Source organism: Stomoxys calcitrans, chromosome 2 (assembly GCF_963082655.1).
Source record: "Stomoxys calcitrans chromosome 2, idStoCalc2.1, whole genome shotgun sequence".
Classification (NCBI taxonomy): domain Eukaryota; kingdom Metazoa; phylum Arthropoda; class Insecta; order Diptera; family Muscidae; genus Stomoxys; species Stomoxys calcitrans.
The window spans coordinates 3074848-3087058 of NC_081553.1; the positions used below are offsets into that span (position 1 = coordinate 3074848).

At 35.5% G+C, this 12211-nt stretch overlaps 1 protein-coding gene across 3 annotated transcripts; it reads left to right on the forward strand.

The window, feature by feature from the left end:
- The first annotated feature begins 1321 nt into the window (after positions 1-1321).
- On the forward strand, positions 1322-8214 carry LOC106091924 (solute carrier family 25 member 44). Of its 3 annotated transcripts, none has more exons than XM_013258628.2 (4): positions 1322-1427; positions 2020-2888; positions 2943-3070; positions 6966-8214. In XM_013258628.2, exons 2-4 carry the CDS (start codon positions 2204-2206, stop codon positions 7155-7157), a joined length of 1005 nt encoding a protein of 334 aa, XP_013114082.1. In that variant the 5' UTR covers positions 1322-1427; positions 2020-2203; the 3' UTR covers positions 7158-8214. The 3 variants fall into 3 exon arrangements, with proteins under 3 accessions (XP_013114082.1, XP_013114083.1, XP_013114081.1); XM_013258629.2 differs by lacking the exon at positions 1322-1427 and adding an exon at positions 1449-1614; XM_013258627.2 differs by lacking the exon at positions 1322-1427 and adding an exon at positions 1631-1822.
- Positions 8215-12211: the final 3997 nt, after the last annotated feature.

A 12211-nucleotide genomic window follows, 5' to 3' on the forward strand; every position in this document is an offset into this window, starting at 1 on the left:
TCTTCCTCTTTTAGTTTTGTCATTCAAATTGAATGATGACACCGATTTAAGCGGCAATAAGATCAGGATGCACTAATAATAAGAAGCCATACGAGCAGCTGAGTACATTTTTTCATTTTTGTTTTGATTTTGCAGTACATATAAATGTACTTCTAAATGTAGCATCATAAGCACAACAACAAATGTCTACCCTCAAAGAAACTACCTTGAGTGGCAAATGCCGTAAATTGAAATGTCAAAGTGATTTTAGAAATAAACTTTAAAACAACTTATCTTCTTCAAATGTGTTTTATATTTTTATTTTCATCATTACAACACTGTTCTGTTGCTTATATGTGGAATGGTTCAAATAGAACATCTTTCTAAAATTTTAGAAAAAAAAAATCTACGGCTGTGTTATCATCCTATTGTGTTATTAAGGTTTACTTGAAATTTTGATTTAACAGAAATAAAAAATTTAACTAATGAGGTCATGCGAACAGCTGGCATGACCTCAACTTATTAGTGCAAGAAGTTAAAGGTATGGTCATGCGTACAGCTGAGTACAATTGTTTTAATTTGACCAATTTCCTAATGTCAAACATTGATGTGCATGCTTTCATGTGAATGTATGTTGATTACATGGAAACAAAATACTGAGCGATGGTTGTATTTTTTTATTTTATTCAGGTTTGGTTTTTGTAAATTAAAAAAGTTTCGAGAAATTGAAAATATTTCTTGATATGGTGTCTCATTTGTAAAAGGAAATGCTTCGCTTTTCACTCAACATTAAATTTGGCTCTCATAGGTGGGTGAACAAAACAATAATAATATGAATTTCTCTTGACCAGGAAAATTATTAAACTTTTTTCTTCTTCTATCCTCTGCAGACATACTGCTGCCCAGCCGGCATTTGACATTACGAGTTGTAAACAATCCACCAGGGTTGCACAGAAAAATGTTGTTGTTGGGCAAATGACCCTAACTTCTAAGTTATTGTACCATTATCCTAATGCACGTCATATACGAATAGAGCGCGCTCTAGTCGGCATGTATTCTCATATGTATTGTACTTTTTTTATAGACTTGTGTCTAAAAGTATATTCGATGACATAAAGTTGCATATTTACTCCAATATCCATTTGTCATATTATTTTTTTTTTACGTTCCACACGATGTGTACAACTTGCAGAGTTGCTATTTTGGAAATCATATGTAACATGTCTTATCATGTAATAGGAGCTTTAGAATGGACATTTAGATGTAAATGGCCCATAAGGCCCCTTATGTTAATACTCTCTCTCTCACTCTCACTAACGTTTTTTTGAACATATGATATTAAACTGTCAAAATACAAAGTATAAGTATTTTTGGCGTAGCTACTGGAAAATCTATCTCTTTTTTCTCTTTCTTAAATAAAAATAATATTCATACAAAACATTTTCAGTGTAAGTAATTGTTGTGTATAAATGCACCCTCAGGAAAAGTAAATCGGAGTGTTAATGCGTTATGCGATTCGAAAACAATATTTACATACTTTCGTTACAACATCTTCACACTGGGGATTCGCAAGATATGTCGTCATAGTGTTTACGCACTAAAGTCGGTAACTACAGTCGACATCGGGAATGGATGGTATGTGTTCGTTGTATTGGCGAAGGGGCGGGCGGTTTGGTATTTGTTTTGCTTTACTCATGATTTGAGCAACATCGTAAGGCGCTGATGCAAAATCCAAAAATCATTCGACATAACAGATATACCGGAGGAGATGTTTCTACGAATTATATAACCAGGAACGGCCGAAGGAGTTTTCGAAATTTACTCATTTTGAGGGACGCTTTGGGTAGTGTAATGTAGTGAATTAAGTGCAAAGTCCGCTGTTCATTTCAAACTTGTTTCTTGTTTTCCAATGTCAGGGTCGTTGGCTATTCACCTTGGAGTGTATTGTTGCTTTGTTTTTGGCCAAAAAAAAACCAAAACAATGCTACTACATATATGTTGTATGCACAGATAATAGATATTATTTCCTTCTATTTCTAGAGCTTTTGCAAATACATCTACGCATTGAACACGAAAAGGAATTGTCTGCTTTTCTCGTCACAATTCTACTGTCCATATGAACTCGTGACCAGAGTTGTACCAGCTGCAGGGTTGTTGTTGTAAGTGAAGGCACTATTTAGTGGAACCACTTTGTGAGAGATCGACACAATCATACACCCTGAAAATGAGTCGCAGTGCGATTTCGGTGCCTTCCGGTGACAGTTCACGCAGTAATATGGATAGTACCTTCATACGTACCATCGAATGGGATATGATGAACAAGGCCAAATTCTTTCCACTCTCCATGTTGAGTTCATTCTCTGTCCGCTGCTGCCTATTTCCGTTAACAGTGATAAAAACACAGCTTCAGGTGCAACACAAAAGCGATGTGTACAAGGGTATGTTTGATTGTGCCTATAAAATTTACCGTTCTGAAGGCATTCCCGGTTTGTATCGCGGTTTCTGGATATCCTCTGTTCAAATTGTTTCCGGCGTTTTTTACATCAGCACCTATGAGGGGGTGCGGCATATATTGAAAGACCTAGGAGCTAGTCACAATGTCAAAGCCCTTGTAGGTGGAGGTTGTGCGTCTTTAGTCGGGCAAACAATCATTGTACCTTTCGATGTAATCTCCCAACATGCCATGGTCTTGGGTATGGCTCAACATGCCGGTAATGCAAAAGCCGATTTAAATCCACTTGGCATTGACACAGGTCCAGGACGAAGCCGCATTAACATATCCGTCGACATTGCAAAGGAGATAATGAGGAGAGATGGATTTCGAGGATTTTACCGGGGGTATACGGCCAGTTTAATGGCCTATGTTCCGAATTCGGCAATGTGGTGGGCTTTTTATCACTTGTATCAGGGTAAGTGAAATAAATATGATCGGCAAAGAAAATACTATATCATGTTTTGTTTAGATGAACTATGTCGAATATGTCCTCCTTGGGTGTCACATCTTCTAATTCAATGCGTTGCTGGCAGCTTGGGTGGATTCACAACAACGATACTCACCAATCCATTAGATATAGTTAGAGCAAGATTACAGGTATGTAAAATAAGCAACTCACTTGAATACTTTAGGCGGTTATACCGCCGATTACTTGGTAAAAAGATATCAGCAGCACCACAAAAACAAATTAATCCCATGGCAGCCGGTTGTACGTACCGGATTGACCCGTTGGAATATTTCATCGGCAAGGGCTGCCGCCTCATTGTAGAACACACTGCTACAACTACAACAACAACAACAAATTAAATTAACCTGAATATATGAAAGTTCTTCGTCGTCGGAATGATGAATGAGAACTATTTTTTTCTACAAAATGACTTATAGTTGGTGAGCTTGACAAAAACAACAATTAATATCCCGATACGGTATAATTATGAGTACCACACAGGTTGGTACTTTCAGATCCGACCTTTGTGGTGCTCATCGTTGTTATAAGAAGCTCACCTGAAAGCTACCGGGCGGGTACATAGGTTCCGAATGGTGGTATATTATCGGGTGTTTTCAATCAGACAATTAGTTATGTATGTATATCGAGTGAATAGTCTCAGTGAGAAGCTGGGTTGCACCGGCTCTTGCTTAAATACTGAGTGCCTATGATATTCAATATGATAAGACGAGTTATTGGCGCCTTCAAAATAACTAAATACCATCACCTTCCCGCGGCTTGGTGACTTATAGGAGCTTCTTCCACATAAAAAAATATTGTTACAACAACTATTAAAGGCTCTATTACACGGCATGTAGTTGTCGTATGACATGCCAAATTTACCATGTGTAGAGTTGTACCTGTTGTGTGATACAAATGAAACTAACATATTAAAATCACTTTTCAAATAGCAAATGCAAATTTTTTCGATTAGAGCATGCTCTATTCCTTCTGACAAAAACAAAAAGAAATCAGCTGTTATTGTTGTCAGTCAAACGAAATCAAATAAAATTAATTTAACCAGCTTTCTCACAAATTTTAAAATTTTTACAAATTTTACTCACAAATTTTACAATTTTTAGGTTATGTCATACGAAAATATCATACATGTGTGATAGCAAAAACGATGAATCGTAGGTAAATTGATAATTTTGACATACATACAGGATTCACTGAATAAGGTTAAGCCAAGCGATCAGCCGATATACTTTTTTTTTAATATTTGGCAGTACTTGGCATTGAGGATGTCAACTTGTTCTCTTTTTACATTCATTCTTTGTTTACGTTTTCTCCTATATGATGACATTTTCAATCGTCAGATTTGACATCCTTAATGATGTTTATGGGGCCTATCCACTTTGTGTTTTGCATGTGACCTAACCTTCTATTAGTGAATCCTGACATACATACATACATGTGAATACAAAAGTGACATGCCATAAGAAATCTACATGCCGTGTAATAGAGCCTTTATATACCAACTTTCATTCATTAGTTTTCGATTGGGTATGTGTCCGTTGTCCCTTAGCAAACAAAAGCTTGCTATGTAAATAATCCTACATTTCTTTTTGTATTTTACAATATTGCAATATAGTTGAAATTGAGACATTGTTTCTTATCACATAAGTATGCATTTGTGCCAATCAGGATGCACTTATAAGGTGAGGTCATGCGAACAGCTGAGTATAATTTTTTTTATTTTTGTTTTAATTTTGCTGTAAATCTAAATGTCAAAGGCTGGACAGCAAAGCTGTGACTTTTCTAAAATCTTAAAACGATGTTTTATTTGATCTGGTATTCCATACATAAGCAAAAAAAGGGTGTTGTAATGATGAGAATACAAATATAAAACACATTTAAAGAAGATAAGTTGTAAAACAAATTTTATTTCTAGCACCACTGACATTTCATTACGACATTTGCCACTCAGGGTAGTTTCTTTGGGGTGCACTTTTATTGTTGTGTAATTTTATTGAATGGGCTCTTATTGGGCTTTAAAATTACAAAATACAGAAAATAACATAAATAATGACGCTTTTTATCTTTTAATTGTACCAAGAGACCACACAGATAATTCGTAAGCCAGCGTTTCAAGCCTGGCTGGAGGGACGTGTTAACGATGTCCTCAAATAGTTTGGTATGGCTGACCGTGTCGAGTTCTTTCGATAGATCTAATGCCACGAGGACCGTTCTATCGCATGGCCTGGGCTGATGGAAGCCACGGCCATTGTCTTGACTACTGGTGAGAGAGAGGAGATCGGTCTGTACGACTCACCCTTGCTCGGGTCGTTTCCAGGCTTCAGTACCGAGATCACACTGCCATTTTCCAGACATAAGAGTGTTCAGAGACAGAATGAAGACAGTTGTAAGGTACTCAACTCCAGGTCTATTCAGATTCTTTAACATCAGAGTAGAGATTCCTTCAAGGTCCAACGCCTTGGATGACTTGGCGCCACGGATGACATTTTTAACTTCGTCCACGGTCCACGGCTAAATTTCTTCTGCTATGAAAGATTGTTCCATAGAACTTAAAAATATTTGACGTCTATAAACTTCACATAACAGCATATAGCAAGCATACCGATTATTCTTTTTATGGCGTTAACCAAATGGATAAAATTGTTGATTCGACAATTACAGCTTCTCATTTCCACCACAAGCATTATGCGTTCGTGCCACATACTTAATGTTATCTCATTCTATTGCCCTTATTCAACAGCGTGCTCCACATTGAAGTTCTCGATACTGTGACAAACGCACGCTTGAAGTTGATTAGGTATTGGTGTGTATGAAATTCTTCAGACTGTTTTATGATTATGTGCAGGGAGTAATGTGGTCGGCACAAGAACGTCCTGGCCGAAAACCTGACTGTTCCTACGCTGCAGAAGAAGCCTTGCCATCAATTTATTTATTACGTTTAGCAATGTAATCCCCCTCCAGTTTTACACTGGGTGAGGTCATCCTTCTTTGGGATTATGACCATGATCCCTCTCTTCCATTCCGAGGAGACAGCGTTTGTATCCCAAGTATATCTGATTGTTGGGGTGGTATATTCGCGTATCTCTGTAAAATATGCGCTTGACCAGCGAGGTGGAGGCGCGATATTCATCCTGGCTGCGGTTTTAGTTACACTTGATTTTGCCCGTAGCAGAGTGTTGCGTAGACGTTTCTGGTGTTTTCTTTTCTCTATAGTTTCGTTGCTTACCCATGGTTTTTTTGGATCGTCGAGCAATGGCTATGATAGAGGTGGCCGTCTCCGTACATACTGCTATTATGTTGGCCCATGTATGGGTGTTATTTTTCAGCTTCTCCGTTATTGTTTTTTTGGAGTCGAGTTGGGAATATAATTTAACCTTGGTAAAGTCTCGATGCTTCTGAGTTTTCAATTATAAACCGTGTTTTGAATCCATATGTCGTCATCGGGGGGTTGTCAGTTCTATTATTTCTTGTTGATGTTTCTGTAGTCGTGATTTTAGATGGGTGGCAGATTGAAACATCGCATCGGTACCTAGTGCTGGGGCTTTATAAACTTTGTTTTTCATTTATTTTAATATATCATTTTACAAAGAGTTACTGCAACTTAATAAACTACAAAAAGGCAATGTAAATGTTAAATTTCCAATTAACACTCCATTACGGAACAGGGAAGAACGTCTCACACATCAATGAATGCTGTCCGATTTAAATTTAAGTTCAATAATAATTATGAGGGACTTCCTTTTTTTAGCCGAGTCCGAACGGAGCGCCGCAGTGCGACACCTCTTTGGGCAGAAGTTTTTACATGACATAGTATCTCAGAAATTTCGCCAGCATTAGGAGGGGATAACCACCGCTGAAAATTTCTTATGATATTTTCGAATTTTTTAATGACCTTTTTAAAAGCCAACAATACATCATTGTACAATAATAAATAAACACAAAATATATACCATACCGATTGGTCGCTACAATTGTGTTAGCATTTTTTTTTGTAATATTTGTCTTTTTCACTTGCTTTCTTTTCAGGTGCAACGTCTCGAAAGTATGAGAGTAGCTTTCCGAGAACTGTGGCGGGAAGAAGGACTAAATTGTTTCTTCAAAGGATTGTCAGCCCGTTTAGTTCAGTCGGCTGCCTTCTCCTTTAGCATAATTTTAGGCTACGAAACTATTAAACGCATTGCAGTGGATGAACGTTATAAACACCAAATACGTTGGTAAAAACTCTAGAGCCCAACGAGAGAACTATAAACTACAGGTCCGGACCCACCAACTTAGCCTGGAATGCACAAATCAACAGACGATAAATGAATAACCCATGTTAATAATTAATCAGCAGAATACGGAATGCATTTAAAGATATACAAAAAGAAAAAAATTTTACCAGAATGCAACAAAAGAAACAAAACGCTACAAAATATCTGTTCATATGGGGTAACGACAAAGTTCTCCAGTGTGAATTTCCCTTTGCTGTTTTAAATAGTGTCAATGGAACAAAGCTCACCAAAGAGGTTAATTGGTAAAATATAAAAAAACAACAACAAAAATGTAAACAAATACAACTGGAATCCAATCATTGCTAATTTCATCCATTTCCTTTTATAAATAACTTTAGCTTTAGGCACGATGGTGACGATGATGAATGAACACATCTTGTGACACACAAAAAAGAAACTTTTGAATGTTTTTTAATTTTTTATTTTTGTAAATAACTAAATGTTGATCATTTCTATCTAACTATAAAAGAGAAACCAATACACATGCATACTGCATAGCTTTATTATACACATCTTTATATTTATTAGTTTATTGTCAGCTTTATGTAGCCAATTATACTAGAATGACGCTAAAACAAGGGCCAAAAATCCTTATTATTTATTTGGACATTTCTTTTATAATTATTATTATTGTTATATTGTTAAGTTTAAAGGCAGAATGCGTCTACCAATCCTTTTTCAATGGCTCAAGTGTTTTGTAAACAATTTTACTTTATTTGTTGCTATACCAAAACCCCACACTATGCATACTCTCATAACCTACCTACATACATACATACATTTATCTCTTAGATTATTTGTTACATGAGAAGTGATGCAAAATTTTGAAAATTTTGTAATTATTGTTAACCTTAAGTCAATGTACTATAATAAAATAGATGCGATAATAATAATAATAATAATATTATAACATTTATGTAGATTTTCCGTTTAGACAAATTGAAGTGAAATGAAAATAAAACAATTACAAAATATGTACAATAATTTATTAAAGCAAAAAACTAATATACAAAAAGTTACAACAACAAGCAACAGCAAAACAAATATTGTAATAAAGTACAAAACAAAAACAATTCCTAAAAAACATCTTTTCATTATTATTCATACCGATATTTCTATAATATGTCCACCAAAAAACGTTATGAATGCCATTTTCATGTCTGATTTGAAAACATTTTAGAACAACAGCATTCAACACTGTTCAAAGAAAAAGAATATGACGAAAGCGGTGCATTGCATTGCATGTCTTTTCTTTATCTCAATTAACACTCTCAAAGGCAATGAATATACCGCGAATGGTGTGAATCATTTTAGTATTGATTGAATAAAGCATTATAGCATTTAAAGGGAATATTTTTTTATACTTCGTTAATTTCTGTTGTATCCACCACCATAAAATGGGGAAAGGTGTTGGGGAAGAGAATGCCAAAAGACTTTGAGAATGCCTTTACTTGGCCAATGTGAGATTTAAATAAAAGGGATTTGGGAGCGGGTTTGTAAATGTGTTTGTTCAGTATAGACTCAAAAACGGCTAAACCGATTTTCTTGAAATTTTCACAGATTATGTAGTTACTACATACTTTATTACATTTTATCTTAAGCTCTTTCATTTTTTTTCATTTATCCCAGCGTTTCGTCAATTTTTGTTGACATCTTCAGGGGACACGTCTATTTTATTAAAATATTACTTAAGCTTTTAAAGTGCATCTCTTTCTCTCTTTGTTTTCTTTATCTAATATTTTGACATTTTCTATGTCTGCCCTATGTTCATAGTGCAGACTTAGAAAATATCAAAATATTAGATAAAGAAAACAAAGAGAGAAAGAGATACACTTTAGAAAGCTTAAGAATACAACAACAAATAAATAGATAAGACGATGAACTTGAAAGAGGACATAAACAATTAAAGACTTTTTGGCATAAACTTAACCAAATTTTTCTTGAAAGAATGTTCTAACTTCTTATATTTTCCTCCAAAATAACCTTTGTAAAATATAAAGCATCCAGTCTCGAATAATGTGCATTTGTATATTCTGTTCTGATTTTCAAGCGAAATGCTGTCAAATTCAATATTAAAAACACGTTGGCTAAAAATAGGCGGAAAAGTAGTTGTTGTACATTGAGGCGGCAGCCCTTGCCAATGAAGGAATTCATCGGGTAAATCCGGTACGTACAACCGGCGGAAAAGAAGTACGCTTATAGTGAGGGAAATGACAAAAAAATTATTGTGGCAACACCATTACCGGCATCATTTTTGTGTGTTTTGTTGGTTTCATTGGTTCGGTATTCTTTGTTTATTTGCAAAAAAAAGAAACAATATATGACGAGAACACAATAAGTGCAGAAAAAACATGTTTTGGTATTTGTTTTTTATGTTCGATTTTGCGAAATTTTTTCATGATTATTTTTTTAGATAATATTGGGTTGCCCAAAAAGTAATTGCGGATTTTTTAAAAGAAAGTAAATGCATTTTTAATAAAACTTAGAATGAACTTTAATCAAATATAATCTTTTTACACTTTTTTTCTAAAGCAAGCTAAAAGTAACAGCTGATAACTGACAGGAGAAAGAATGCAATTACAGAGACACAAGCTGTGAAAAAATTTGTCGACGCCAACTATATGAAAAATCCGCAATTACTTTTTGGGCAACCCAATAGGTTTTGAAACAAAAAACTTGCTGATTTCATAAAGAACATTCCCTAATAACTTTTGAAACAATTTTCATCAAAGTATTAAGTTATCATATATTGGAGGTCACCGTAGTGCAAGTGTTAGCATGTCGTATGACGCCGAACGCCTGGCGAGAACATCAGAAAATAAATTTCAGCGGTGGTTATCCCCGCCTGATGCTGGCGACATCTGTGAAGTTCTCCCCAAAGTGGTGTCGCACTGCAGCTGCAAAAAGTGGACCTCTTATCATTGAGCTCAAAATTTGAATCGAAGAGCACTCAATGATATGTAAAAAGTTTGCCCCAGTGAATTAGTGGAATTTTCATGGACAAATTTGCATTTGCATTATGTTATCATTGAGATTTTTGTAGTGTTTTCAAAAACTATCCAAATCTACACCAAGTGTTGTGATTTCTACATCCTTTTCAGTGAATTTTATTCCTGTTTAGGTTCAATATTTCTTTGTTGAGAAATTTTACGTGGCGGAAATACTCACAATTGTTCCCAGCATTTGGTGAACGGATAACCACCGCTGAAAAATGTTTTAAGATGTTCTCTCCCCGGCAGCATTTAAACCCGAACGCTTGGATGTGATGTTGTTGTACCAGTTTGTTGTGTTCTAGCTTTCGTCTGCTTGATTCTGTTGAGTGTCAGGAACCCTGCGACTAAGATGGGGTGCGTGCACAGGTATCTGGGCCTGAGTTGAGTGCTCTTCGCTTCCCTTACATGTCAGTTCGTAGTTGCTCTGCTTTAGTTTGTTTGTCGTTGTTCTTCTTCTCGAAAATATTCCTCGAAGTATTTCAATTGATTTGTATTGTTGTCATTTATTTGAAAATTGCAGCAATTCCAATCACGCTGGGAATGACCGCCCCCATAACTACTATACAATACAAAAAATGGTTTATAAGTAAAAATAAGTGAAATACTCATCCATAAAAACCCTAAGATCAGCTTTTCTCATCTTCATGGTAGTCCTTAGAATTGCAAAGCCTCAATGATTGTCTTGTAAAGAATTCGTGTCACCTGACAGTACTCGATATCCGCTATAACATATCGATCGTTTGGCAGAACCTTGCGCACTACATACGGATCCTTATAGCTAGGCAACAACGTCGGGGTCTTATTGACCCCGACGGTAATGTTCACATTCCGAATGACCACAAAATCTTGTTCGAAAGAGCCAACTACCTTTATCTTTTCTACTTACTTTTCCTCATTATATCTCCGCAACCGCTCTATTCTCACCTCTGCTTATGCCTAACCTGCACAATACCCTCCCTCCGGCCTGAAAACTTATGGTCCAAGTATACCGTCACTGTATTTAGCCAACATACCAATTGGAGTTCGGCTAGCTCTGTTAACCCTTTCCACCAGAGATTTGCCTGAGGGGAGTGAACCGCCAACTTAACATGCATAACATTGCGCTGCGACAATGTTATCTTTTATACACCTAACAGGTCTGCTATAATAATCAAGGTATATAGTCAGGGCCGCATTAATCTCCTTGGTACTAGTAGTTTTACGAACTTGGTGAAAGCATCTATCACCACCAGAATATCTTTACTTTTCAGTCAGTCCTTTCAGGTAGTGGCCTCAAATGATCTAAGTGTATAGTATGAAATGGGGTCGATTTCTTCAAGTTACTATGTAAGATCCTATTATTCAGTTTAAGCGGAGCGGAATACATAATATACAGTGGTGGAAAAAATAATAGGGACAGCAGTTACGAAGAATAACATTGCACAAAATGAGTAAGAAAACATGATTACTTCTGTAAAAGGCTGAAACTGATTATTCGTTGACCTTGTGACCTTTGAACGGTGAACATAACCTTAATACTAAATCTCACAACTGAGTAGTCATTCATTCATTGTTATATATTTATACTTTTTTTTTTTTTTTTTTTTTTTTTTTTTTTTTTTTTTTTTTTATTATTAATTTTTCAAAAACGTTATAATACTATATATACAATATATTTTAAATGTAAGTATCAATATTTAAAATGTGTTTTGAAAATGTACGGCATGGTTTTTGTAAACCGTCTGCCGGAGAAGTGAGTTTTATTTTTTAGCTAGTAATTAAATTCATTTATAAGAGTTCTTCTATAATTCATTGCCTCTCGTAAGAAATTAAATAGTCTAATCCAACAATTATCTTCACCGCCGTTTAAAACAGATATAATTTCTGTGTCTGATAGAATGCTTTTTTTGAAATTCTTGCTTCTAATTCTACTAAATATTGGACATACCCCTATGAAATGTTGCGTGGTTTCTATTTCTCCTAGGTTACAGATGGAGCACATTCGAGCTTGTTCTTCTCTGTAACT

What these genes read in the sequence shown, in the direction of transcription:
- LOC106091924 (XM_013258628.2), top strand. Translation starts at nt 2,204, where the DNA reads ATGAGTCGCAGTGCGATTTCGGTGCCTTCCGGTGACAGTTCACGCAGT. An exon ending in TTTTTATCACTTGTATCAGG is followed by an intron (nt 2,889 to 2,942) that starts GTAAGTGAAATA and finishes TGTTTTGTTTAG; the next exon opens with ATGAACTATGTCGAATATGT. An exon ending in TAGTTAGAGCAAGATTACAG is followed by an intron (nt 3,071 to 6,965) that starts GTATGTAAAATA and finishes CTTTCTTTTCAG; the next exon opens with GTGCAACGTCTCGAAAGTAT.